The sequence below is a fragment of the Mesoplodon mirus genome (assembly GCF_964341445.2).
Source record: "Mesoplodon mirus genome assembly, chromosome: 11".
Taxonomy (NCBI): domain Eukaryota; kingdom Metazoa; phylum Chordata; class Mammalia; order Artiodactyla; family Ziphiidae; genus Mesoplodon; species Mesoplodon mirus.
In genome coordinates, this window is record NC_138987.1 from 38,317,943 (window position 1) to 38,345,273 (window position 27,331).

The 27,331-nt window shown below is 54.5% G+C and overlaps 2 protein-coding genes across 2 annotated transcripts; one reads left to right on the forward strand and one right to left on the reverse strand.

The window, feature by feature from the left end:
• The first annotated feature begins 2,611 nt into the window (after positions 1-2,611).
• On the forward strand, positions 2,612-22,569 carry L3MBTL2 (L3MBTL histone methyl-lysine binding protein 2). Its single transcript, XM_082634493.1, has 17 exons — positions 2,612-2,716; positions 4,943-5,177; positions 6,469-6,602; positions 8,176-8,299; positions 9,080-9,159; positions 10,743-10,860; positions 11,261-11,395; positions 11,680-11,768; positions 14,880-15,111; positions 15,478-15,554; positions 15,742-15,846; positions 16,481-16,628; positions 17,034-17,116; positions 17,423-17,657; positions 18,152-18,217; positions 19,078-19,197; positions 19,650-22,569. Exons 1-17 carry the CDS (start codon positions 2,693-2,695, stop codon positions 19,760-19,762), a joined length of 2,118 nt encoding a protein of 705 aa, XP_082490619.1. The 5' UTR covers positions 2,612-2,692; the 3' UTR covers positions 19,763-22,569.
• A 1,485-nt stretch (positions 22,570-24,054) lies between these two features.
• Positions 24,055-27,331, reverse strand: CHADL (chondroadherin like; the record flags this gene model as incomplete). The annotated part of the gene is made up of 3 exons (XM_082634492.1): positions 25,652-27,331; positions 24,958-25,124; positions 24,055-24,304 (listed from the first exon to the last, which is right to left on the reverse strand). The coding sequence occupies exons 1-3, from the start codon at positions 27,314-27,316 to the stop codon at positions 24,055-24,057; spliced, it is 2,082 nt and encodes a 693-aa protein (XP_082490618.1). The 5' UTR covers positions 27,317-27,331.

Consider the following 27,331-nt stretch of genomic DNA (forward strand, 5'->3'; position numbering starts at 1 on the left):
TAGGGCCTGTGCTTTGCAACAAGAGAAGACACCACAATGAGAAGCACACACACCGCAAAGAAGAGAAGCCCCCACTCGCCACAACTAGAGGAAGCCCGCATGCAGCAATGAAGACCCAACACAGCCAAAAGTAAATAAATAAATTTATTAAAAAAGAAAGAAAGAAAGAAAGAGACTCAGATATAGAGAACAAACTAGTGGTTACAAGTGGGGAGAGGAAAGGGGGGAGGGGCAAACTACTATGTACAGATAAATAAGCTACAAGGATATATTGTATAATATAGGAAATATAGCCAATATTTTGTAATAACTATAAATGGAATATAACCTTTGAAAGTTGTGAATTACTATGTCATACATCTGAAAATTATATAATATTGTACATCAACTATACCTCAATTTAAAAAAATCTTTGATGAAGAAACAGGGAGAAAAAAGCAGCAGCCTGTTGTAATCCTTGAAGTCTCATTAACTAGCTCTTTAGTCTTTGAGCACTTAGTGTATGCTAGGCTCTGTTCTTGGCTCTGGAAATACAGCAGAGAACAAGACAGACTTAAGTCCCAGCCCTCATGAGGCTTACATTCCAGTGGCAGGAGATAGGCAATAAACAAGTAAACTAATGAATGAGAACATTTCAGACAGAAACAAGTGCTACAAAGGACTGTAAAATGGGGGAAGAGATACAGAGTGAGGGGAGGGAACAACTACTTTAAATAAGGTCCCAGACGAGGTGACTTTGAGCTGAAATCTAAAAAGATGAAGATCCATCCATGAGAAGAGCCATGGAGAGAATATTGCATACAAGTGGAACAGCAAATGTAAAGGCCCTGAGGCCAACTCAAGCTTGGCAGTCAAAAACAGAAAGAAGAGGTGAGTGGATGGATACAGCGAAAGGTAGAGAGGATGGTACAAGAGGAGGTTGAAAAGAAAGCTGGGGCCAGGTTATTGTTGATTGTTTGGATTTCATTCAAAGTGCAAGGGGAAGCTATTAGGGGTTTTAAGCAAGAGATTGAACATGATCTGGTTTGTGATTTTAAAAGATCACCTGCCTGGATTAAAGAAGATGAAGATTCAAACTAAGAAACTAGTTGGAGGGCTGCTGCAGTGGACTAGTGGCTTGTATTAGGGTGGTAGAGGTGGAGAAATACAGGATACATTTTGGAGGTAGAAGAACCAACAGGGACTTCCCTGGTGATCCAGTGGTTAAGATTCCACGCTCCCAATTCAGGGGGCCCGGGTTCTATCCCTGGTCAGGGAATTAGATCCCACGTGCCACAACTAAAGATCCACATGCCATAATGAAGATCCAGCGTGCTGCAACTAAGACCTGGTGCACCCAAATAAATAAATATTCTTTAAAAAGAACCAACAGGGGCTTCCCTGGTGGCGCAGTGGTTGAGAGTCCGCCTGCCGATGCCGGGGACACGGGTTCGTGCCCCGATCTGGGAAGATCCCACATGCCGCGGAGCGGTTAAGCCCGTGAGCCATGGCCGCTGAGCCTGTGTGTCCGGAGCCTGTGCTCCGCAATGGGAAGAGGCCACAACAGTGAGAGGCCCGCGTACCGCAAAAAAAAAAAAAAAAAAAAAAAGAACCAACAGTTTTTGTGGATAGCACAGATATGGGGTTGGAGGTAGAAAGGGTTGAAGAAAAGAAAGAAATCAGGAAAGACTTTCACATATATCTGGTGGACCTCAAATTTAGAAACACATTTAACATATGTTGAGCCCCACTTATTACAGTTAGATTCTCAGTTAATTAGAGTACAGCATAGCATAGGGAAAGAATTTGGACTAAATCTTAAAGTCCAATCCTGTGTGATGTTAGAAAGTGTCTAAACCCAAAGAGCCACCGTTTCCCATCGTCCTCTTTTTTTTTCCCCCTTTTTGGCCGCACTGTAGAATGTGGAACTTCCCGTACCAGGGATCGAACCCGTACCCCTGCAGTGGAAGCACAGAGTCTTAGCCACTGGCCACCAGAGAAGTCCAACCTCATCTTTAAAAGGGTGATTGATTGTCCCTGATTTGAGATGTTTATAAAGCTCTACGACAGCACCTAGAACTCCGAGCGTGTAAGGAGGTTGTGGGAAATCCAAGAGGAAAGAGGCAGAGAGCCACGTATCTTTTTTTTCAGGAGATGGTGATGTAAGAGGAAGTTTTGCAGGATTTTGAGCATGCGGGACATTTACAGCATTGGGCATAAGAGTATTCCAGTTTCTGCCTGAACCAGAAAAGAGTCTCTCTGCTAGCATCCCCGCCCTAGGGCACCTTAAATTTCTGATCAGGGAGAGTACGAGATATTTATTCCTGGCGCCTTGACAGTACCTATCTTAGGTATTCAATAACTTTAATGAAGAATGGAGTTGGAGTGATAGCAAGAGGTTGGCGTGGAGAAACAAGAACAGTCCGCGCGAGCCGCCGCAGCTCTAGGGCCGGGGGAAATTTTCACGTCGCTATAGCAACACCCCCCCCTTCAAGCGCACCCAAGGGGGAACTACAAGTCCCATAAGGTCCGCGGCTTCCCCCTCTCCCGGGGAGGAGGGGCACAGGGGAGCGCCGAACCGGCTTTACCTCTTTCCTGCAGCTTGATTGGCCCGCGGCTCTGGGAGGCGGCCAATGAGTGCGCTCGGGGAGAGCAGCGAGGCCAATATGGCTTCCCGCACCTGGTGACGGTTGAAGAAACTGTGTTAGGTCTCATGGAGAAGCCCCGGGGCGCCGAGGTGAGAGGTAGAGGACTACTCGTGACTGGGAAAGGGAACCCCGAGAGCCCCGCTCGGTGGGCCCTTCTTTAGGCCTTTGAGCGACGCCTGGAGGGTGGAGGGTGGAAGGATGGATAAAAAGGTAGTTAGGCTGAGCAGGGCCCGAGGCGATTGGCGTTGCTTTTTGCTCCGGTTCTGCTGGGGCCGAGTAGTTGAGGGAGGAACAGCCTCCCGGGCCTGGGGAAGGGGAATTGGGTTCAGAATCTGAGAGCTCCTGAATCTTCCTCCTCCTCCTTGTCTCACGGTGGTGTTCTTTAGGGACTATGAGGCCTGTCACATCTTGGTGGGAAGTAAGGGATGATTAAAGTTTAATAAACCCTCCGTGTCCGGAGCGTTCACGTGCACTATCTCCCAATATACTCAACAGCCCAGTGTCTCGTTTTTGTGGTTCAGGTAGCTGAGGCCTGGAGGGGTGGTGCGACCCCTCAGGAGGGTCACAGGACTGTAAAGTGAAGGAGATGGGCACTAAGTCCGTCAAGTTCCAAAACTCTACCAGGTTTGCTTTTTCCACTCTACCACCGCCTGTAACCCACGCATCCTTTAATCATTTGGCTTCTGGTCACCTTATATTTGAATTTCCTTTCTAGCACGTTTACATGTGTAGTTGTAAATATAAAGTGGAATCGCTCAAAAACTCTCTAAGGGTAAAGGAAAATAATCATACAGTGGAGAGTAAGAATGACAGCTCACAGTTTTAGAGCTGTCACTAACTGCTGGAAATGGAACTAGGCTTTGCATGTCATATCAGCATTCACAGCAGTCCTCTAAAGAGGGCTTGTTATTATCTCCATTGTACTGATGGAGAAACCAGGAGCAGTAAGGTTAAATATCTTGCACAAAATCACACAGGTAATAAGTGGAAGATCCTGGATTCAAACGCAGGCGTACCTGGTTTGAGAGCCCATGCTTTTAACCAGTAATAATCGCCAACATTTATTGAGCACATGCTGTGTGCAAGTCACTGTTCTGAGTGCCTTGCCCGTATTAACCCTTACTTCTCCCCCAAAGCCTATGAAACAGGTGGAATTGTCCTCATTTACAGGTGCCGAAATTGAGGCATTGAGATTGACCTGCTGCAGGTCATACGGTAGGGATGGTAGTAACTAGTAAGCAGTGGGGATGGTATTGGAGCCCTGGCCTAGAGCCCAAATTCTTCACACCTTTTCTACAACATGCCAGGTAGATTTATATACAGTATCTCATTTACATTCCGCATCCTGGAGCCAAATATTTTCCTTGTTTTATAGATGAGAAAATTGAGACCCAGAGAGGTTAAATGACCTGCCTAAGGACCCACAGCTAGTTAGGATCAGAGCTGAGTCCAAAGCTATTGTATATACCACAGTGCTCTAGCTAGCGTGTCATTAGCCTCCGAAATCCTCTTTAGGGCAGTCTGGGCCCCAAATTAACTTTTGTCTGACTTAAGTTGTTTTTGAGTTGAATTACTTTGGTGTACATATGCTGAAGGGGGAAGAATGAGTTTCTAAAATACACCTTCCCCAGAAAGTCTTCATGAGGCACTTTGCTTAGGATATTTTCACATCCGTGTATTCTGTTTGAATTATGGTAAAATGTCATCACTTATAAATCCACAGAGAGACCTTGGTGAATTCCTAATACATGTTTTCTGTCTTGCTAAGGTATTCTTTTTTTTTTTTTTTTTTGGCTTCACTGGGTCTTCACTGCTGAGCACGGGCTTTCTCTAGTTGCGGCGAGTGGGGGCTACTCTTCGTTGTGGTGCCCAGGCTTCTCATTGTGGCGGCTCCTCTTGTTGCGGAGCATGGGCTCTAGGCGCACGGGCTTCAGTAGTTGTGGCACACGGGCTCGCTCACGGGCTCTAGGGCGCCGGCTCAGTAGTTGTGGTGCACGGGCTTAGTTGCTCTGCGGCATGTGGGATCTTCCTGGACTAGGGCTCGAACCCATGTCCCCTTCATTGGCAGGCGGATTCTTAACCACTGTGCTGCCAGGGAAGCCCCTAAGATATTCTTTTGATTTGCAGTTGAGAAATGTACAAACAAGAGTAATGATCCTGGTGTTTGCAAAAGGGGTATTTGATTCTGCCTGCCACTTGGCCCAAAAGTGTTGACTTGACGAAGAACTGGAAAGGGAGTTGGTAGCAGATCTGCAGCTTCCCTTCCCATACACTAAGCCAACCATAATTCCTTCTGCCTGCTTTTGTGTCACTAGGAGACTTCAGAACCAATGGAGGAGGAAGAGGAAGATGATGACTTGGAGCTCTTTGGTGGCTACGACAGTTTCCGGAGTTATAACAGCAGTGCGGGCAGTGAGAGCAGCTCCTACCTCGAGGAGTCAAGCGAAGCAGAAAATGAGGATCGGGAAGCAGGGGAGCTGCCCACCTCCCCCTTGCATTTGCTTAGCCCTGGGACTCCCCGCTCCTTGGATGGCAGTGGTTCTGAGCCAGGTGCCTTCAAAGTGTCCCCTGAAGAGGGGGAGGTTTCAGAGGCTGTGGAGGAAGAGGGGGATATAGGCCAGGTGGGCAGAGCTGTCCAGGTGTGAAGGGCTCTTTGATCTGATGTCTAAGGGATCAGATGTCTAAGGCCCTGGGAGAGAGCAGAGGCACCCCAAGTATCCCCAAGGGTCATTTCCTCTGCTGCAGTCTGATTTCAAATTGTGATTTCATTCTTTCTTATAATTAATATTTGTTCAGCACATACTAGATGCCAGTCATTAACATGGTGCTGCTTTTGCGATTGTCCTGTTCTCTAGGTATTGAGAATATAGAACACCTAAAGTGATCTGGTTACTATCTGGGAAGGGACAAGAAATAGCCTGTGGGTTGGAAGTGAGAGGGGGGGAAATACAGAATAAAGTGACCTCCGGGTTAGAGGGTTAGGGTAGGGGTGGGCCGATGAGAATCCCTATGAATCATCTGGAAGCCAGTGGCTTCAGAGATGTGATGCTTACACAGCTCCTGGACCCCTGTGTCAGGGCCTCCAGTGTGGGGACTGCCTGTGAAAATGGGGAGGCTAGATGGTCTGTGATGACATTTCTGTCCCCTGGTCCCTTTACTCTTTAGAAAAGAGGAGAATCTAATACTCTTTGCCACTTGTTTCCTTTCCATTCATCCTGTCTTCTCTTCCTTTCTCCCCTTTCTTTTATCTTTCTCCCTTCTATCTTCTTCCAACCATTCTCTTACAATCTTAGAACTTTAGAACTGGAACGAACTATTAGAGACCATCCAGTCCAGGGGTGCCATCGCCTGGCTGCACATTAGAATCACCTGGGGAGCTTTTAATGAACCACAGATGCCTGTGTCCCACCACAGACCAGTTAATTAGAATCAGGCTTGGGCATTTTTAAATGCTCCTCAAGTGACTCTGATGTGATATCAGGGATGAAACATTGATCTAGTTCAGTCTCTTTATAGATGAGAAAAAAATAGGCCCACAGAAGTTAAATGATACGGGTATGTTTTTTCTTCTCATTTTCCTCTTTGCAAACTTCCCAACACTCACCTGTTTCCCCAGTCATCCTCATGCGTTTTCCTTAGCCCCACCATTGACACATATAGCCAAGGGGTGCTAAGAAGCTTCAGGTGTACACACCCAAACCTCCTTCTATTCCAGTTCTGTCAGCCTTAGGGGGCCTGGGACTCACCTGATTAATGCAGTGCCCCAGGTTTTGAAGGGCCCATCATTTTGTTTGATTTGGAGTGACGATCAAGGGAGTCATGTGCTAAGTTCTCTTCCCAGCTGTCTGTGAGATGTGTGGTATCGTGGGTACGAGGGAAGCCTTCTTCTCCAAGACCAAGAGATTCTGCAGCGTCTCCTGTTCTAGGAGCTACTCCTCCAACTCCAAGAAAGCCAGTATCTTGGCTAGATTACAGGTGAGAGGCTATCACTTGGAAGACCCTTCCTGGGGCTGTGGGCGCTGAGACAAGAACAATCAGCAGACTGGCCTTGTGTTTTCACAGCACCGGTTCTCAAACTTGACTGCACGTTGGGGTCATCTGCAAACCTTAAAAAATATTGATGCTTGGGTCTTACTCCCAAAGATTCTGATTTAATTGGGGCCGAGTGTAGCCTGGACTCAGGGCCTTTAACGAGCTCCCCAGGTGATTGTCCTGTGAAGCCTGATGTTTATTGCCGGTCGCAGTGCCAGTTCTGCTTAGTGCCTCATACGCTTCATCTCTCACTTTGTGAGATAGTTACTATTATTTCCCTCATTTTGCAGATTTTAGTCAAGGCATAGAAAAGTCCTTCTCAGTGAGCTAATAATGGTATTATTTATAACTATAGTTTGGGGATACTTGCTATGGGCTTGGCACTCTCAGTCCAACCAGTGATCCCTAAAAAATGAATTTTTAAAGATTCCGATTTTAAGGGCTCAAAAATTTTTACTAACTTACTTAGAGGTACACAAATAAAATTGAAGAGCCAGGGTTTGGCCCCAGGTCTGTGTGGAATTTAAACCCAAATTAAAAAAAAAAAATTTTGGCCACGCCTCACAGCTTGCAAGATCTCAGTTCCCCGACCAGAGATTGAACCTGTGAAAGCGCCAAATCCTAACCACTAGACTGCCAGGGAACTCCCTCAACCTACATTTCTATTTCACTGATCTCTTTTTTTTTTTTTTTTTTTTTTGCGGTTCGCGGGCCTCTCACTATTGTGGCGGAGCACAGGCTCTGGATTCACAGGCTCAGCGGCCATGGCTCACGGGCCCAGCCGCTCCGTGGCATGTGGGATCTTCCCGGACCGGGGCACGAACCCGTGTCCCCTGCATCGGCAGGCAGACTCTCAACCACTGTGCCATGTGGGATCTTCCCAGACCAGGGCACGAACCCATGTCCCCTGCATCGGCAGGCAGACTCTCAACCACTGTGCCACCAGGGAAGCCCTCACTGATCTCTTTAATAAATTATCTGGGCCTTTCTGATCAGTACTTAAGTTACAAATTACAGACCAGATCAGTGGCCTTTCACTTTGGGGGAGGATGCCTTTGAGCACCCAATAAGCTATGGACTCTCTCTAGAACATTCATGTATGTTCTAGAGAGAGTCCATGGTTCAGTTCAAGAGCCCTTTGAAGCCCATTCTGTGCCATAAATTTGTAGGAGCACCAAAGGAAGGAGATGGCTGAGAGTTGACGACCCCAAGAAGAGGTTCCTGGCAGAAGCGGGGCTTAAAAGATAGAAAATGTGCCCCTCCCTGCGTGTGGCTCTGCCAGTCCCCCGCCCCTCTCCAGTTGAACAATAGCTCGGTGCTTGCTGAGTGTGGGCACAATAGGCGACCCCCACCCTTGCAGCTCCCCTCTGAGCTAAGCTTTATCATTGTTACCATCTTGATTTACAAATGAAGAAACTGAAGTCCCAGAGAGGTTAACTGGATGCCTGATTTAAACCTGTCCAAATCCAGAGCCTTGTTCTCAGCCTTTAGGCTACACACTCTGTCTTCCCTCCAGGGAAAACCACCTACCAAGAAGGCCAAAGTCCTGCACAAAGCTGCCTGGTCTGCCAAAATTGGAGCCTTCCTCCATTCCCAAGGGACAGGACAACTTGCAGATGGGACACCAACAGGGCAGGATGGTAAGACTGCAGGGACCGGTGCTCAGGAAGCAGGTTGGGTGCAGTGCCAGGACTGGGGTGGCCTCCCAAGGAGCGAGGATTGGAAAAGGCCAGCTAGAAAGTGCCGGCCCAGGCTTGCTTTGGATTGTATCTTCCTCACCTGGTAATTGTGAAATTACCCCAGAAGATCCCTCAATCACTCTTAAATTGCCAGGACCTCTACTCTTGATAATTTAAAAGCCGAGGATTAGCTTCTTTTGTTTTGCATTGCCTTTAGCTCTCTGGCTTCTGTTTCCCTGGGGCAGTGGAGACCCAGATCTTGTTTGAAGAAGGGTGATGGGATAAGGGAGGAACCCTTCTCTCTTTCTGAGCTCGTGTAGCTATTTCTGAGCAAATGTAGGCATGAAGTGACTGCGCTAGATGGTCTGAGTTTCTGACCGATATTGAGCTCCCAACCTCAAGGGTTGGAGGGGCCTAGGTGTGTGCACCTCCCACCCATTTAGATTGGCTGTGGCCAATGAGAGGTTGGGGGCGGTCTGAGGAATTTAAGCCCAAGGGTCTTTGAATTTCCGTCTTTCTCTGGGGAAGAAAGACCAGACATTTCCCTCTGAGTGTTTCCTCTACTCCTGAGAGTCTGGCAGCCTTTGGATAAGGCCCTCCGCCGTCCTGATGGCCGCTGCTGGGGCAGGTATGGGGTGGGGAAGGGACCTGCTGCCCCCGCCCCTCAGGCCCGGGGCCCTGGAATGGCTGCTGCTGGAGCTCAGCTCCGACCCTTTAACCCTCTCCCTCTTTGCCCCGCAGCGCTGGTCTTGGGTTTTGACTGGGGGAAGTTCCTGAAGGATCACAGTTACAAGGCTGCTCCTGTCAGCTGCTTTAAACACGTGAGTGCCCTGGGGACGAGGGGGGGAGGGCAGGGGTCCTGACTGCTGCCACCATCTCGCCCACCTGCCTCACAGCGTCGGCACCGGGAGAGAACGGGGTGAGGTCTGGGTGCTCGAAGCCCAGCTTTGCCGCTCCCTCCAGCTTGCCTTTCTGTCCACTTTTTCAGCAAGTCCTCCCACAGACCCTCAGTGAGAGCTTCTAGCCCCTCTGAAGTGCCCCACTTCGCTTATTTACATAATGGCACTTTGTGCTTTGATATCCAAAAGCAAACTTTGAGAATCTCTTTCTCCTTTTCCCCCATTTTTAGTGCTTTCCCGTTGAAAGCTTGGTGCTGTGAACTGCCCTGGGCCCCTTGGTTCCCGGGAGGCCAATGTGGATGCCTCCTGGAGCCCCTTCTGCTAAAGGCTCCCTGACTCCCTGTCACTGAGAAACAGCAAAGGCTGAGACTTGGAGGGCTGGGCTTGGAGCAGAAGAACTTAGCAGGCAGGCCCGAGTGGTGTCTCCTGCAGGCACAGAGAGAAACCGAGGGAGCGCTCTTGTCTTTGAACCAATTTTCTAAACCCAGGAAATCCAGGAGGAGGCCTCTTTTTTTTTTTTTTTTTTTTTTTTTTTTTTTTTTTTGAGGAGGCCTCTTTAAACCCACTTCCTAGCCTCTAATTTCTGAGCTGCTACTGAACTCTGGGGAGGGCGCTGATCAGGGAAGGGTTGGCACTCGATGCAGCTTAACTCCTCCTCTCCTGTCTGGTTGCTAGTGAAGGTGCACGTCTTTCCCAGTGGGGGGAGCTCTTTGTTTCCTGAATTCTCTAGCAGTTCAGGCATTTCATTGCGGGGAATTGCATCATACTTGCACTAATATATCTGCCTCGATATGCTCTGTAAAAAGCCCACCTGAACGTGCCTGAGCAGTATAACTGTTTCTGGGTTCTGTGATGAACCCAGTCCCTCCGGCCAGGGAGATGGAATGGGATACACTGATTGGCTGAAACCAGGGCTGAGAAGGAAAAAAGGAGAATCTCCCCAAAGGAGAACCAAAGTGCCACTGGCAGCAAAGTAAGGATTAGATCCTGGGGAGGCAGCCCCAAGCAGTCCAGTGCTGTCAGGGACATGTTAACGGGAGGAGAAAGGACGTGCCAGAGCGGTGGGTGGGCAGCCGGCTCTGTGAGAGCCAGCCTGGCGATAGCTGCGAGACCAGGGGTCATGGTCCTAACGGCCCAGGTGGAGTGACGACTGAAAGAGGTGCTATTTGTGCCAAGAATGGCGCCTGGCACGTGGTGAGGGTGAGAAACTGCTAGGCGTCGTGACTGTCACGCAGGCTGGCACAGCCATGGTGTGCCCGAGAGGATAGCAGCCAGGGGCGGCCCTGGAGAGCTTAGCACCCAGGACATCTGACTCTGGGTCTCTGCCCAGCCCCACCCCCACGTCTTGCCCGTCTCTTCGTCCCTGGTCCCCGGCCTGGCCTTCCACACACAAGGAGTGAGGGGCAACGCTGAGGGGCGAAGGAGGAAGGACGCAGACTCTCGCGAGGCCCCTCAGCCAGCTGCTGTCCTCTGCCAGCGCGGGTGGCTCACTGTCCCCCTTACAGGTCCCACTCTATGACCAGTGGGAGGATGTGATGAAGGGGATGAAGGTGGAGGTGCTCAACAGCGATGCTGTGCTCCCCAGCCGCGTGTACTGGATCGCCTCGGTCATCCAGGCGGCAGGTGGGTGTTCCTCCGGCCGAGGCGGGGTCGGGCTGGGCAGTGACATCTCCAGATGGACAGGCAGTGGTGGAGCAGAAATCAGCTTCATAAAACAAACACAAAAACCCGCCTGCTGGAGTTTCTGCCTCCCTTCTTGCTGTTCTTTTATCTTGCCTACCTTAGAGGGGACCACAGAGCTTGGCGAGTTTGGAAACTCCCATTTTTTAAGTTCGTTCCAGGGTCGATCAGGCTATAGAAGATTATTCTCCCTACTGTGCTGTGCTGCTTTCCGAGTACGTGGCACGGGTTGGTTTTTACTCTGGCTGTTATGGAAGGAGTTCTTGAAATAGGCAGCAAAAGTCCTGTTTAGGCTGGAGAAGAGTGAAGGCCTAAGAGCACACCTCTCCCTCCTTCTTCTCAGGGTACCGGGTGCTGCTCCGGTATGAAGGCTTTGAAAATGACGCCAGCCATGACTTCTGGTGCAACCTGGGGACTGTGGATGTCCACCCCATCGGCTGGTGTGCCATCAACAGCAAGATCCTGGTGCCCCCGCGGAGTGAGTTGATGAGAACGTTCCCTGTCCTGGTTCCTGCAGGGCCCTTGGGAGCAGTTAGACCAGAACAGGGCCCACCTGCCTCCTTGCTTCCTGTCCAGCCTTGTCCCAGAGGCCCCATGGCAGGTCCAAGTTGGGGGAGTCCGGTTTTATAAGATGGTGATTGCTGGCCTGAAAAGGCAGAAATAAGTTATTTAGGCCCCTCTGCTGCTCTCTGGGGCAGCTTTGGTGCCCCATCAGTGGGAGCGTTGTCAGTCTGTACTCAGGGTTCTGCTCTATCTCTGCAGCCATCCATGCCAAGTTCACCGATTGGAAGGGCTACCTCATGAAACGGTTGGTGGGCTCCAGGACGCTTCCCGTGGATTTCCATATCAAGGTCTGGCAGTGAGCCCTGTGGGTCTCCTAACTGATCTCCTTCCTGCCCCTCTCCTGTTTGATCTGTCCTTTGTGCTATTCACTGGAGTATTTTTTCCAAGACTCCCTTGCTTAGCAATCTTAGTGGCTCCAGATTTCCTAAGGATGGATGGTGGGTGTCGTCTGCCTTCCCAGCCTAATAGCCTCCTCCCTGCTCAGACTCTGATCCAACCGCATCGATCATGTTGCTTTGTCTGCCATTTCTTCTTCTAGATCCTTACCTTGCTCATAGCATTTTCAGGAGCGTTCATTCAATAGATTTTATTAAGTACTTATTGTATACAAGGCACTGGAAATACGGAGAATGTGGACCCTGCCATCTGGGACTGTCCAGTCTGGCAGAGGAAATGAAGTCACACCCATGAAAAATTATAAAATAGCCTTGATTTTGAACCAGAGATGTGCCTCAAAATCATCTGTGTGGCATTTCATTTTAATTTTTTTTTTTTTTTTGTGGTACGCGGACCTCTCACTGTTGTGGCCTCTCCCGTCGCGGAGCAAAGGCTCCGGACGCGCAGGTTCAGCAGCCATGGCTCACGGGCCCAGCCACTCCACGGCATGTGGGATCTTCCCGGACCGGGGCACGAACCCGCGTCCCCTGCATCGGCAGGTGGACTCTCAACCACTGTGCCACCAGGGAAGCCCTCATTTTAATTTTTAAAAATTATTTAGTTCTTTAACATAAAAAATCATACACGTGGTAAAAATTCAAAGGGATCACAAGGATATGCAGTGAAGACTTGGTCTCTTCCCCCTTTGTATGCCAGGCCTGCTGTTGTGCGGCTTGCTCACATAGGTGCCTGGGCCACATCTGGGGTTTCTGGGGCCCCTGACCCGGATGCCCACACGTGTTGTTCTCATGCTGCTTGGGTAAAGCGTCACAGCAGCGAGCCAAGGGGATGCAGGGCAGGTACCACCGTGACGTGTGGTTGAGCTGGTCTTGTGGCCTCAGGACGAGCAGGTATTGAGGGAGGCTTTGTGGAGAAGACGGCATTTGAATTCTACCTTGATGGGTAGGATGTGGGCGGGCATGGAAGCCAGCAGTGGAAAATCAGATGGGAGGGTGGTTGGGGCCATCTCACCCAAGGCCCCGGATGCCTGGTGAGAACATGGGCGCTGTGGGCCTTAGCTGGTCTTCAATGAGTAACGGTTCCAAGTACCTCAAAAACAGTTTTTCCTTTATTTGAACGTACCAGGTAGTGCACATTTGCTATTCATCTCTCTATATTTTGTTAATTGTCATAGTCTTTTCCACAAAACTGCAAGCTGCTTCTCCTATATTTCCCATAGTACCTTGCACAGTGGACAGGGTTGGCGACTGAAGATGAGCTGGGCTAGTGTTAGGATGAGGCAAATGGCTGTGTGCAGGCCACCAGGAGTGTCCAGGTGGCCTCATCTCTGCTTAAATTAAAACGAGCTTGATTCTGGGCGACAGAGCAGGGCTCTGCGTGAACAGTCAGCAAGCACACACTAGCTGTCACGTGCGTACAAAAGCAGCTGCCTCTGAAGATTGAGGGGTGGAGAGGATAGAAGGGGTGGGTCTGTGGAGGGAGCTCAAGTCCAAATCCAATCCCTATATGGTAATCCAGTCCCGCAATATGGTAAGTGCTTCGTAAATGTTTCGACTGAATGCCCATCAGCCAAGGTCAGGTGTGTGTGTACGTTGTCGAGAAAAAACATCAAGTGAATACTACCTCCGTGCCTAGTTCTGTGCTTGGAGCTGAGAATGTATAATAGAAATGACTCAAACCTAGCTTCTGCCTTTACAGACCTTGAGTTCCAGTGTGTGACCTTAAACAAACGAGGGCAATAACGCGTTGACGGGTCATGGGCTGCACCAGTGGGTACAGAGGAAAGGAGCTTGTCAGGAAAGGCCAGCGGCCGGGAGGCAGCCCAGAGGGACCCCAGCCCAGTTCTCACCCTGTGTCTCTCCCTCTGCTAAATGGGCCTGGTATATTCCAGCCCTTGAGCTGAGGGTGAAGGATCTGTGTCCTGGTGGCTGCTTTGTGATCCTTGAGCCGCTCCCCCTCCTGGTGGGATTTGGAATAGCACTGCTCAGCCCCCGTCACGTGGAGACTGGGATGCTTCTCCCTGAGCCCGCAGTGCCCTGGTGCTGGAACAGCCCTACAGAGCTTACGTAACCATTCTCTACCCCCGGCAGGACAGCACCAAAGTCACAGCAGACAAAGAATCTCCTGTCTCGGGCTTCCCTGGTGGAGCAGTGGTTGAGAGTCCACCTGCTGATGCAGGGGACACGGGTTCGTGCCCCGGTCCGGGAAGATCCCACATGCTGCGGAGCGGCTGGGCCCGTGATCCCTGGCCGCTGAGCCTGCGCGTCCGGAGCCTGTGCTCCGCAACGGGAGAGGCCGCAGCAGTGAGAGGCCCGCATACCGCAAAAAAAAAAAAAAAAAATCTGTCTCCTCACCCAGGCCCTGACACCAGGGCTCTAGAGCAGCTTGTGGACATCTTGGTCACTGTCCTTTGCTGCGTCAGAGGGGCAGGCATCACTACTGAGGTGCTATGAGAGCCGTTCAGAGCTGCAGCCCAGAGGGGCTGGAGCTGAAATTAGATGTATCGAGGCAAGGGGCACTCAGTTCCCTAAACACAAGGCTTGTGTGTGCCATCAGTAGGGGCCAGAAGGTAGAGGGGAGTGGGGTACCCGTGTGATCAGAGTGCAGATCCCTGAAAGAGCACAAAGCTGGACACCAGAACCAGATTTGTGGCCCAGCTCTGGCACTAACGAGCCCGTGTGACTCTGGGTAAGTCACGTGACCTCTCTGGGGCACCCGTTTCCTTAGTCTGAAAAGCGATCTGTAATTCCCATCATAATGACTTTCTGGCATTTTGGTGCACATGTTGTAAAAATCATATCATCAGTATCATCCTAGGGACTTGGGAACCAGGGTTGAACCTGGCGGGACAGGAGGGCTCATCTACCTGCTTCCTGATGCAGTGTTTGCGGTGCTTCCACTCCACCTTCCCCATCCTCTGGTTACTCTTAAGCAACAGAACAGGAAGGTGGGTGGGAGGGTCCACATGACCCCAGCAGGCCTGTGTTCTCATGTCACTGCAGATGGTGGAGAGCATGAAGTACCCCTTTCGGCAGGGCATGCGGCTGGAGGTGGTGGACAAGTCCCAGGTGTCGCGGACTCGCATGGCCGTGGTGGACACAGTAATCGGGGGTCGCCTACGGCTCCTCTACGAGGATGGTGACAGCGATGATGACTTCTGGTGCCACATGTGGAGCCCCCTGATCCACCCAGTGGGTTGGTCAAGGCGTGTCGGCCATGGCATCAAGCTGTCAGGTTAGCAGAAGTCCCTGGCCAGCGTGGGCCTGGCGGGGGCACATCTCTACACCCCACAACCACGCTGCACGGTAGAATCGATCATCTCTACGCTGCGGATGGCAGGACTTGACCAAGTATCCCGAGAGGTTGAGTGCCTTGACCGAGGATACTCAGGTTGAAGTGTTAAAAACTGGTTTGAAACTAGAGGCTACAGGCCACATCCCTTCCATGTGATGTGGGAAGAACCTGGGTCCTAAGGGCCGAATACTTCCTACAGAGAGCTTCTGGTCTAGGGGGCATATTTCTGGGGGAGGCGTGGAGATGGCCCTGTCAGCAGCTTCACCTTCCTTTTCTCCCTTCCTCCCTCTGCCATTTCCCTAAAAGAGAGGCGCAGCGACATGGCCCACCATCCCACTTTCCGGAAGATCTACTGCGATGCTGTTCCTTATCTGTTCAAGAAGGTGAGGCACAGCCCTTGGGCACTGTCCCCTTGGCCACTGGTCCACTCCAGGCCTGCGGACCCCAGCTCTTCCCTGGGATGTCCCTTTCCCTCCCCGCTTCCTTCCCAGGCCGATGGCAGATGAGGCTTGCTTTCCCACCTTCTCCTGGGCCAGCCCAGAGATTCCCCAAGTGCCCCATTCCTTTAAGGTTCGAGCTGTCTACACGGAAGGCGGTTGGTTTGAGGAGGGGATGAAACTGGAAGCCATTGACCCCCTGAATCTGGGCAACATCTGCGTGGCAACCATCTGCAAGGTGAGCCTGGGGGAGCCCTCCAGCCTCCAGTATGGCTTTCTGCGGGCATGGAGGTGGCAGAGCTTCCCAGTTCTGGCTGCTCCTGGGCTTCCTGCTTTCGTGTCAGGGTCAGAATCTGCTTTCATGTCAGGGTCAGAGGTGCGTTGGACAGGTGCTTACTGAACACCTGGCCTGAGCCTGTCCTGGGTCAGGTGTAGGCCTTCCTGCTGCTACATGCCATCTCCTTTGAGTGCTGACCTAGTCAAGCCATAGCTGGGCTGACTTCACTGCAAACCTCTGTTACTGCTGCAGCCTGAAGAGCAAACAGCCACCCTTTGGCCCTCCAGGGGGTTATGCTGATTTATCCATCCGGCAGATCTCCAGCCTGGGCCCATGTGTTCACTGAGAACACACTGACAAGAAGACAGATGCAGTTCCTGCTGGCACAGCATTTGCTATCTAGTGAGGAGGCTAAATGATCTCATGAGTGTGGGTTACACCAGTGCTGAGTGCTCTGAAGCAGCTCGGGGAAGGCTGAGAAACAGCTCTGGTTGGATCCATCCACCTTGCATCCCCATCGTATCACCTCACCCTGGGATGGGGGTGCAGTTCAGGATACCATGTTCTGTCTGCTCTCCTCCCCTCCACCTGCTAGGTCCTCCTGGATGGCTACCTGATGATCTGTGTGGACGGGGGGCCCTCCACAGATGGCTCAGACTGGTTCTGTTATCATGCCTCTTCCCACGCCATCTTCCCAGCCACCTTCTGCCAGAAGAATGACATTGAGCTCACACCCCCAAAAGGCAAGATGAGCCTTACAGTTGGGAGGAGCAGGGTGGGGCCACTGGCCCCAATTCCTGGCCAAGCCAGACCCTTGGAGTTTGAAGTCTGTGAGTGGACTGGAGAGGTGACAGAGCTACCCAGGGTCACGACCACTAGCCCTTACTCTGGGCTGGCTCGGCCCCGTGGCCGGTATGTGGCTCGGTGAGCAGAGCTCCCACTTGTCCCTTTGGTCAGTGAGCACCTTGTGCAACAGGACCATGGTCCTAGAGCAGGTACCAGCCTGGGGGGGGAGGGAAGAAGGCTGCTGGGGAGACTCCGGGGGGGTCCTGACCGAGCTGCAGGCGCCCCTTTGGCGCTGGGAGACCTTCCGGGACTCCCTCCCGCTTCCCTTCCCTCCTCGTCATCTACACTTTCCACCCCTGCAGGGTATGAGGCTCACACTTTCAACTGGGAGACCTACTTGGAGAAGACCAAGGCGAAAGCAGCTCCATCAAGACTCTTCAACATGGTGAGGAGACCAGCCCTGCCCACTGCCAGCGGTGGCAATTCCAGCCCCTTCTCTTTTCTTGAGTCTTTGCTACTAAGGTCCGCCACTTCAGGGGAGAAGTCCCAAACTCTGACATGGGTGCTGTGCTGAACAGTTCAGCTGGTCCCTTTCCCAACAGGGCCAGTGCCTGGGAACAAAATGCAGTGGGATCACTGGTCAGAGGAACCTCCCCCCGCAGGCATGCTCAGCCCTGCTCCCTCCTCCAGGTCTGCCCCGCTGGGGCTGGGCCCTGGCTGGCTTGGTCACTGCCTTTGTTCCCCCTCCCAGGACTGCCCCAACCATGGTTTCAAGGTGGGCATGAAGCTGGAGGCCGTGGACCTCATGGAGCCCCGGCTGATCTGTGTGGCCACTGTGAAGCGGGTGGTGCATCGTCTCCTCAGCATCCACTTTGATGGCTGGGACAGCGAGTATGACCAGTGGGTAGACTGTGAGTCCCCGGACATCTACCCCGTCGGCTGGTGTGAGCTCACCGGCTACCAGCTCCAGCCACCCGTGGCCACAGGTCTGGGCTCTCGCAGCCCTAAGGGGCTCTTGACTTTCCTTTTCTTCTTCCTTTCTGCCAACCACGCCCCTGCCCCACTCCCACCTCGTTCTTTGGTATGAGATCGAGAATCTCCTGGACCACTTCTAAGAAAAGAGTGGCCCTTGTCTCCCCTCTCTGTCCTGACTTCTCTGTCTCCCTCTCCCTCTGGCCTGCAGAGCTCCTTCCTTGACCTTGCCCACTCTGTCATATGCTCGTGCCCTTGTGCACCCAGGTAAATTCCCTAGGTGCCTCCGAGAGCCCTGGTGATGAGGGTGGGAAGAAGGGACAGCTGTTGTCCAGTCCCTCTCCAGAGCCCCCTCCCTGTTCTCATTGCCCAGCTCTGGCTTTCCTTCTGGGGGCGTCCCCTGTGTCAGGGAGGCCGGTGAGGGGCGGACAGGTATCTTGGGGTGTGACTACAGCCTGTGTCCTCTCAGAACTCTCTCCTTACCTCTTCTCCATATTTTCAACAACAGAGCCCACCACTCCTCTGAAAGCCAAAGAGGCCACAAAGAAGAAAAAGAAACAGTTTGGGAAGAAAAGTAAGTGATGCTCTAAAGCTACTCGGGATCAGCTGAGCCTGTGTCCCTGGGAGTGGAGGTGGGGCGTCGCCACCTAAGTCGCGCTCTTCATGGTCCCGCCCTCTCCTTCACCCCTTGCCCCATGGGCCCAGCCATCACCCTGTGTCTTCAGGGACCCGGAGCATAAGTCTTCCATCTCTGGCAACGGTCAGGATACCAAGGAAAAGAGACAAGAGACTGTATTTGGGGTGGAGGGAGGCCATGTGTAGAGGCTATGTTTGAAAGTAAAAGGTACGAAAGGAAACGGGTGGAAGCTGCTCCCTGAGGCTGTCGTTGTTCCCTCATGACCCCCAGGGAGTGGGAGGAAGGGCGGCCACTGATCTTGGGGACCTCTCCACAGACAGGCCCGTTCTCAGCAGGCCCCAAGCTGAGCCGCAGGCCAGTGCGGTGAGGTGGGCTCCCTGACGTGGTATCATGCAGAGGAGAGGATGTCCTGAAGGGAACAAAGAGGAAACAGTGTGGTCCCCAGGCAGGATTAAGATGCTGTGAGGGTGCGGAGGTGACCAAGTGGCAGGACCCTGTGCCGCTCAAAGTGTAGGGCTGGGAATCACACTCCAGACGTGGAGAAAGCGAGGATCAGAAAAGGGAAGCTTAACAACCATGGCAGCCAGTGGGGGAACGTGGGTGTCAATCCCTTGCTGGAGGCAGCCTCTGAGCCTCAGGCACACAGCCCTGGGGGCTGAGGTCAGAGTTGGGGCCTCTGTCCTCCCAAACTGGCACTTTCCCCTCTGCTGTGCTACCTGACCATTGGGCAAGACCCAGCCTTCGTGCGTCACGTGGATGCATCCCTATCCCGGATTTAATTCTGTGTTTATTCAAAGGAAAAAGAATACCACCAACCAAGACCCGGCCCCTCAGACAGGGGTCCAAGAAGCCCCTGCTGGAGGACGACCTGCAGGCGGCAGAGAAGAAGATCTCGTCGGAGCCCGTTCCTGATGAGAGTAAGAGCCTCCCACGCGGGGTCAAGGTTGGGGGCGGCTCTGGTGCTCAGAGGCCAGCCCCCTCCTTCCCGACCTGGGCACAGAAGAGTAGAGTCAAGTTTGAAGGGAAGTTTCTGGGCACCAAGCAACCCTTCTCAGACCACTGGGCCTGGAGGGCTTCCCAGACACCCACCCCCAGCTCTGAATGGAGCCGAGCGTCTCGCATGGCCCTCTCCACCTCCGGCCCCAGCTCATGTGTTTGGCAGGGTGGGCAGCCTGCCCGGCTGGGCTGACGGGACCCTAGGCCTTCTGTGCTGCCTGCCCCCGCAGAGGGGGAAGGGGCTTCCCCTTGCCATGTCCTGAGGGCCCGTCCGTAGGAAGCCTGATTTCTTCCCCAGATCCTGAGGCCACGCCCTTCCCGGAGTTACATGCACACTCTCTTCTCCCTGCCCCCCACCTCTCTTCCTCCTCAGTCATTACCGTGCGTGTAAAGGAAGAGCATCTCGATGTGGCCACGCCTGACAAGGCCCCGAGTCCAGAGCTGCCCGTTCCCATCGAGAACATCAAACAGGAGACAGACAACTGAGACTTCTTGCTGCCCACCCAGCCACCCAGCTGGCAGCCAGCCCAGGGCACCTCGACTGCCACCACCCCTCCACCCCACTTTCCTCTGGAGACTGAGCCTTTCCGCATGAATGCCGCCTGGTGCGGTGGGCGCTGGGCAGCGAACAAACACCCAGGGTCTCCCGGACCCGCCCTGTCACCTCTGCCCCCTCCCAGGCAAGGCCGGCGTGACTAGGGCTGCTGAGACCCGCAGACTCGCCTGTGAGCAGCTCCCTCTCCAGCTGGAGTTCCCGAAGCTCTTCCTTACCAGCCTCCGTCCACACCCACCGTGTCCCTCAACTGCCAGGGGTGAGGGGCCGCACACTGGAGGACAAGTTGGTTGGTGGGGGGGTGAGCTCAGCACGCCTGTGTGTGTGTGTGTGTGTAGTGTACAAGCACACTCAGCGTGTGTGTGTGTACAAGCACACTCAGCATGTGTGTGTCTGTGTGTATGTGTGTACGAGCACACACATCCCCTGAGAGGGAGGCTGCCACCAGCATTGAACTTAACCCGCTCTGGAGCCCAGCGGGGCTAGGACCTGTCCTTTTCATTCCCGTTAACCAGGGACGGGTCTGGCCCTGCCAGAAAGTCACAGGGCTGCGACAGAGTAGGGTGGTCAGCCCTGCTGGCTGAGGTGGCCCTGGAGGAGCTCCTGGAGGAGGGGACACACTTCTGGCTCGTTTTCCTCACTGTTCGTGTCCTTAACTCCGTAACATGTTTTGAATCCCCTTCTCTCTGAAGTACCTTCTAGAAGTTCATCTAGCATCTGCCCAAATTTCAGCTGCTTTTTTTTTTTTCCAGTTAGTCTCCTTTGAAACTCTCCTCCCTCTGATCCATCCTCTCTTCAAGAGACCCTCTTCCTGGAACCTAAGGTGATGGCAGGTGCTGTCCTCAGCCCTTTTCTTTCCTTCTACATGTTTGGGGAGAGACGGCACGGCAGGGTGGGTCCCTGTGTCACCCCTATAAGGGCTGCAGCTGTGCCGGGCGGGTATCTGGCTCCCTGGACTGTCAGGTGCTTGCCAGATGGGGTGCTGACCGTGGATGTGCTCAGGACCCAGCTGTTGGGTGTCATCCCAGAGATGGAGTGACCAGCCCAAGGGGAGCTGATTTCCTGTCAGTTCAAAGAGAACTTGATCCTTTTTCCTTTTCTAAAGACCCTCTGCAGGCCCACATGGTATAGAAACCGGGCCCAGAAAGCACCCTCTTGCAGCCTGAGTTCCCCAAAACATGACTAGGTGTGGAACACAGTGACGACCAAGGACGGGACAGGTCCCAGGACAGAGGGGCCATGCCTGACCCCACCCCCATCTCACACACACCAGACTTGAGTGGTGACGGGTCAGTCAGTGGCATTAGCCCCCAGGGGAGGAAGGTGGCATGTGTGTGCACTTCATCTCTGCCTTTGTTGAGGGTAAACTGCCCAGCTGAGAATAATTCATCATCCCAGATGCCCTTGCCGCTAATGGGTCCAGTTCTGACTGAAGAGCTTCTAGGAAAACAGGACTTGTATGGCATTTTGGCCTTCGGTTGCTTCTTCCTGAATGGAGAAGTGAAGCCTACAGGTGCCATGAGCACAACAGGCAGAGCTGGAGGGCAAGATTAGCTGCTGCTGCGGCCCTGGACTGGCCTCCCATACTTAACTTGCATGAGACAATTGAATCCCTTTCTTGCTGAAGTCCAATTTGTCAGCGTCCTGTTCCTTAGAGCGAGAGTGCATTCCGATATGCCAGCCAACGGTGTCAGTTATGAAAACTGGGTGAGGTCACACATGAAGAGTGCAGAACTCAAGTGTCATCTGTCATCTCCAGAGCTCCCCGTCTCCATAGCAACAACATGCTATATTCTCCTTATTTATGTTTCAGCCATTCCCCTCCCAAAACCACAGGTTGCAGAAAGCCCAAGGCCATGTCTTGTGTGCCCCTCGTGCCCGGCACAGAGGTGGCCTCTGAGTATGTGACAGTGTACATAACGTGTTGCTGGGACCTAGAGGTTAATTTGTCACAGATGGAAGTGTTGACCTCTGGGACATAATAGATCAAGGCACAGAATGAACCTTGTTCCTCAATTGCCCTTGGATGGAACTAAAGGTCTCGATGTCTCACAGCAGCGGGGCCACCTGATGGCTGGGAAATATCCTAACGAACAGAACCACTTCCACTCCCTGCTCCCACTGCTTGACAGCCTGCAGCAGCTCCCTGGTGCAGATTAGGCCACGTACACACACCAGAGGAAGCCCCCTGCACCTTCCTTTACTATCGCCCCATCTGGACCCTCAGCTCTGCTTGAGGGATGGGAAGCAAGGGGACTACCATTTGTGATAGCCTCATATGTCAGGCACTAGTTTACAGGCGTTCACACAGCTTGCTTCATCTTCACAGTAATCCTGTGAGGACACGCTAACTTCATTTTACGCTAAGAGAGAGGACTTGTGGCTTGACAACTGTAAATGACAGCAGTGGGAGTAAACCCAGGCTCGTCTGCCAGGTGCCTTCGGCCAGGCACGCCCCCCAGCCCAGAACACCCTGTCAGGGCTCAGGGCCCTTATCCTTCTTCGATGACTTGGTATTCCCGGGAGGAAGCTGCCACTTTCAACAAAGCGAAAACAAAAAGCCCGTTTGGTGGAGTATCTCCATGTCAGAAAGGGTGGTTGGATGGGGTGGCCCCGCGAGGCCCCATTCCTGTCGCAGCTACAAAATGTGGGATTGGTGTGGGGGTCTTTTAATCAGAGTCCTGACCTGGAGGTGAACCCATCGAGGCTGCTGCTCCCGAGTCAAGCTCAGCATCCACGCTGGTGCTGTTCATCAGCACAACTCCTGGCAGAAAGTGCCGCCCAAGTGTTCACTGAGTATGGCCGCTGTCACTGACCCTGGTTCCAGGTCTCGCTTCTAAGGCTGAATGCTCACCTTCAGCCTGGGGTCTTTTTTTTTTTTTTTTTGCGGTACGCGGGCCTCACTGCTGTGGCTTCTTCCGTTGCAGAGCACAGGCTCCGGACGTGCAGGCTCAGCGGCCATGGCTCACGGGTCCAGCCGCCCTGCGCCATGTGGTATCTTCCCGGACCGGGGCACGAACCCGTGTCCCCTGCATCGGCAGGCGGACTCTCAACCACTGCGCCACCAGGGAAGCCCCCAGCCTGGGGTCTTTTTAGGGGTTCTTCCTCACTCCCAGCTGACCTCCACAATGAACACTGCTTCGGGTTGAATTAAGTCCCCAGGAAGAAGATACACCTCAGAATGAGACCTTATTTTGAAATAGGGTCTTCACGGGTGATCCAGTTAAAATGAGGTCATTAGGGTGGGCCGTGATCTAATGACTCGTGTCCTCATAAAAAGGGGGAATTTGGACACATCCAGCAGGAAGACGATGTGGAGAGACACGGGAAGACATCGTGACGGTGGAGGCAGGGACGGGGGTTGTGCTGCCACAGCCAAGGAACATCTGGGGCCCGCAGAGGCTGGACTGGGCACGGAAGGACCCTCCCCTCGAGGCCTCAGAGGAAGCACAGCCCCACCAGCAATTTGATTCCAGGTTTCTAACCTCCACATCAGTGAGACAATACATTTCTGTGGTTCTGAGCCACCCAGCTTGTGGTAGTTTGTGGTACTGCAGCCCTAGGGAACTAATACAAACACCATCTGATGGTCCCCAGGTGCCCCAACTCTTCAAGCTGCGGGTCCAGAGGCAGGCAGAGCCCTCTCCCCTCCTTCCCAGAGCCCCCCCTGTTCTGGTCACAGCTTTCCTCTAAGGTCTGCCTCCCCTACATACCCTCACCACCCAGCACAGGTCGCCACGTGGAGGGGTGCCCATGTCCTGCCCACTCTTCTCTGATGAGCTGCGAGATTTTGGTACAACTGAGCGTTCCAGTGTGAATGGGTTTGTCTGGGCAGCAAACATAACGTCAAGGGGGTGATGGAGTCCGACCCGTGGCACCAACCACACACCTGCACTCCTGCTCTTCCCGACCGAGGGATGAGCGAGGCCCCAAGATAGGTGGGAACAGGCTGAATCAACAGCAATCCAGCAGTAACAGTCACTGTGGGGTTCTTCTCATGGATACCTAGGGTCCTGGGATGCTGCAGCTTAATCGGAAAGGCCATTGTCCCGTGGGATGAAAGAGTCATTTCCTTACAAACCCACTCTGGGCTTAGCCCAGAGGTGGAGGAGGTAAGGAGAGGGGGATAGACATTTTTGAATGGAAGCAACAGGGTCATTGCCCAGATCTAGAACCTCATGAAATTGGGACCAAGACAAGTCAGACCCCTGCTACCCCACGGGCTTTAAAACCTGACCCACCCAGCAAGGCCTCCCTGCACCTGCCCCCCGCCAACCTTGTTCGCTCCCTGCCGTCCTCCCTTCATGGGGGTCCTCCGGACACTAGGCCTGGGGGCCGGCGTCCGCTTGGCCTTCCTGGCAGCCCAGCCCGGGCAGGCTTCAAAGACAGCAGCTGCAGCCTTCACCCTCTGGCCACGGGCATTGGGAGGGGTGGCACAGGCGGCCCCCACGTGCAGGTTCAGCCCAGTGAGCCACCTGAGGAGAAAAGGGGGTTCGGGGAAGCTGCTGTGCTGAGCTTTCCTGAGGACAGCGAAGAGGTCAATGATGTGGGGGCAGTGGGACTCGGCCACTCACCAATTATGTGACCCTGAGCAAGTCACTTCAAACTTCAATCCCCTCCCTGTAACAGGGGGCCAGTAATAAACAGTCCCAGAGGGCTGAAGACCCAGACGCTCTTCAAAGCAATCTAGATAAGCTATCTAACTTAATGTAATTCTTACAACCACCACCAGGAGGTGGATGCAGTCGCTATCATCCCCTTTCCAGATGAGGGACCGGCACAGAGAGGCCACGTGGCTCAAAGGTAGCTGGTCAGTCACAGAAGTGGATTTGAAACCAGGTCACCAGACTCCACCGTTCTTGTTGCTTTCTTAGGCGATGACGTAAAGTGCTCACACACATTTACTAGGTCCCACCCCAGTAGGCTGGGCAGATTTCATTCCCACTTTATAGATGAGGGAACAGGGGCTCAGAGAAGCCCACCCAAGCCCCGTGGATGCTTGGCTCCCCCAGGAAGGGTAGCTGGCCCTGGAAGGATCCTCGACAGCCAAAGGTGCTCAGATGGCAGCAGGGCTTGACTGAGAGCAGCTGGGGGGTCCCCAGCTGGGGGTTCAGTTGGGGGTGCTTACCTGTGAAGTGGGAGCAGCTGGCAGTCACAGTGGAAGGGATTGCCACTGAGGTCGATGAGCTCAAGCTGGCTGAGACCAGGCAGGGCGGGCAGGGCCTGCAGCTGATTCTTTTGCAGATGTAGGCTCTGGAGCCGGGGCCCCAGGCCCAAGAAGGCCCCAGGAGAAACCTGCAAGAAGGTGCCAGGCCCTGGTGTGAGCTCCTGCCAGGCCTGTCCCCCCCCCAGGCCTGGGATGGAGCCTCATGCTCCCCATGCAGAAGGGGAGGAGAGAGCCCAAGATGGGCAGGAAGGGCAGTGCTGGGGTGGAAACCCAGGTTGATGCCAAAGCACGTGCCCTTTGCAAGTCACGCAGACCCCCAGTCCATGGTTCTTTCTGCTATGCCTGGACCCCCGCTAATGGCGAAGCTCTGCCCACAAAGTGTGCAACAGTAGGTAACCCCACAGATCCACATTCCTCCCTCCTCCAGGCCTCGGCAGTGCCCTCCCTGCCAAGCCCCTCCGTGTGGCACAGCATTCCTCCTGGTCTGTGGCCCACACCTGAGCTCCCTGGGGCAGGCGCAGGGTCGGGCTCATCTCAGGGACCCCACGCCCAGCCTCGGGCCTGGCACTGCAGGGGCGGCAGTGTTTGTTGAGTGAATGCAAGCTGCGTAGACCCTCGCGCTGCCTCCCCTCACCCCTGTTCCCCCTGTGCCCACCTGCTCCAGGCCACTGCTGTTCAGGAAAAGGTGTTGCAGCGAGCGGCCCACGGGCCAGAAGGCCCCATCTTGCAGGGCCCTGAGCGGGTTCCCCGAGAGTTGCAGCTCCAGGAGGGCAGGCAGCCCCTCCAGGGCCGCAGTGGGCACCTCTTGCAGCTGGTTCCTGTCCAGGTGCAGCTTCTCCAGCTCCTGAGCGGGGCCCAGTGCCCCGGGGGACACTTGGGTGATGCGGTTCCCACTCAGGTAGAGCCAGCGCAAGGCCCGCATGCCTGCCAGGTCCCCCAGTGCCAGGCGGTCCAGAGCGTTGTCCTGCAAGTGCAGGGAGAAGAGGCTGGGCAGGGCGCGCAGGGCGGCCCCTGGCACCTGCAGGAAGCGGTTGCGCTCCAGGTACAGGTAGCCCAGGCAGGGCGCCCCTTCGAGGGAGGCAGCGCTGAGGCTGGAGAGCGTGTTGTCCGAGAGGTAGAGGTAGAGCAGGCTGCCCAGCCCCGCCAGGGCGCCTGCCTCCAACTCTGTGATGCCGCAGTGCTGCAGGTGCAGCGACACCAGCTGGCCCAGGCCCGGGAAGGCCTCTCGGGGCACCAAGGGGAAGTGGTTCTGCCTCAGGTCCAGGAGCTGGGTGTCGTTGGGGAAGCCGCGGGGCACGACCTGCAGGCCGCGGCCCTCACAGCCGCTGTGCCGGGACTCAGGGGCGCACACGCAGGCGCGCGGGCAGGGCCCGGCCGCCCCAGCCTCCTCCTTGGAGGTGCCGGCAGGGGCACGGGGCCGCGCGGCCGCCACCTCCTCCTCTTCCTCCTCCGACCCGGCTCCGGGGCAGCGCAGGTCCGAGGGCCGCAGGGCGTCCAGGGCCTCGCCGCGCAGGCGCCGCGGCTCCCCGCACGCGCCGTCCGAGCGCACGCGCGCCCGCGCCAGCCACTGGAGCAGAGGCCGAGCCCGGCAGTCGCACCGCAGCGGGTTCCCCTGCAGCCGCAGCCGGCGCAGCTGCCCCGGGCCCTGCAGCGGCTGCAGGGCATCCAGCTGGTTCCCACGGAGGTCCAGGGTGTGCAGGCGGGGGCAGTGGGCAAAGGCCCTGGGGTCCAGGTCCTGCAGGGCCCCATGGTCCAGCCTCAACTCCCGCAGGCCGGGCAGCACCAGCCCGTCCTCCTCGCCCGTGTAGGTGAAGGGGTTGTGGCCCAGCTCGAGGCGGGCCAGGCCGCGGGCCTGGGACAAGGTCGCCCCGGGCAGGGACTGCAGCTCATTGTGGTGCAGGCTGAGGCGGCGCAGGGCGGGCAGGCCGGCCAGGGCCTCGGGGGCCAGCACGCTGAGCGCGTTGTGGGACAGCTGCAGCCAGCGGGCGCGCACCAGCCCCTGGAAGGCCATGGCGGGCAGGTAGACGAGGGCGTTGTGGGCCAGATTCAGCGTGGCCAGCGCGCCCAGCGCCCCGAACGTCCCCGGCCGCAGCTCCTCCAGCAGGTTCCCCTCCAGCTCCAACCGCCGCAGTGAGCCTAGCCCGTCCAGCGCCTCCTGGGGCAGCGCGTTCAGGCGGTTGGAGGCCAGGTTGAGGAGGAGCAGGCGGCCCAGGCCTCGGAAGGCACCCTCGGCCACCAGCTCCACCTGGCAATGCCGCAGGTCCAGGTGTGTCAGGTAAGGCAGGTCCCGGAAGGCAGCTGGGGGGATCAGCTTCAGCATGTTGCCCTGGAGGTC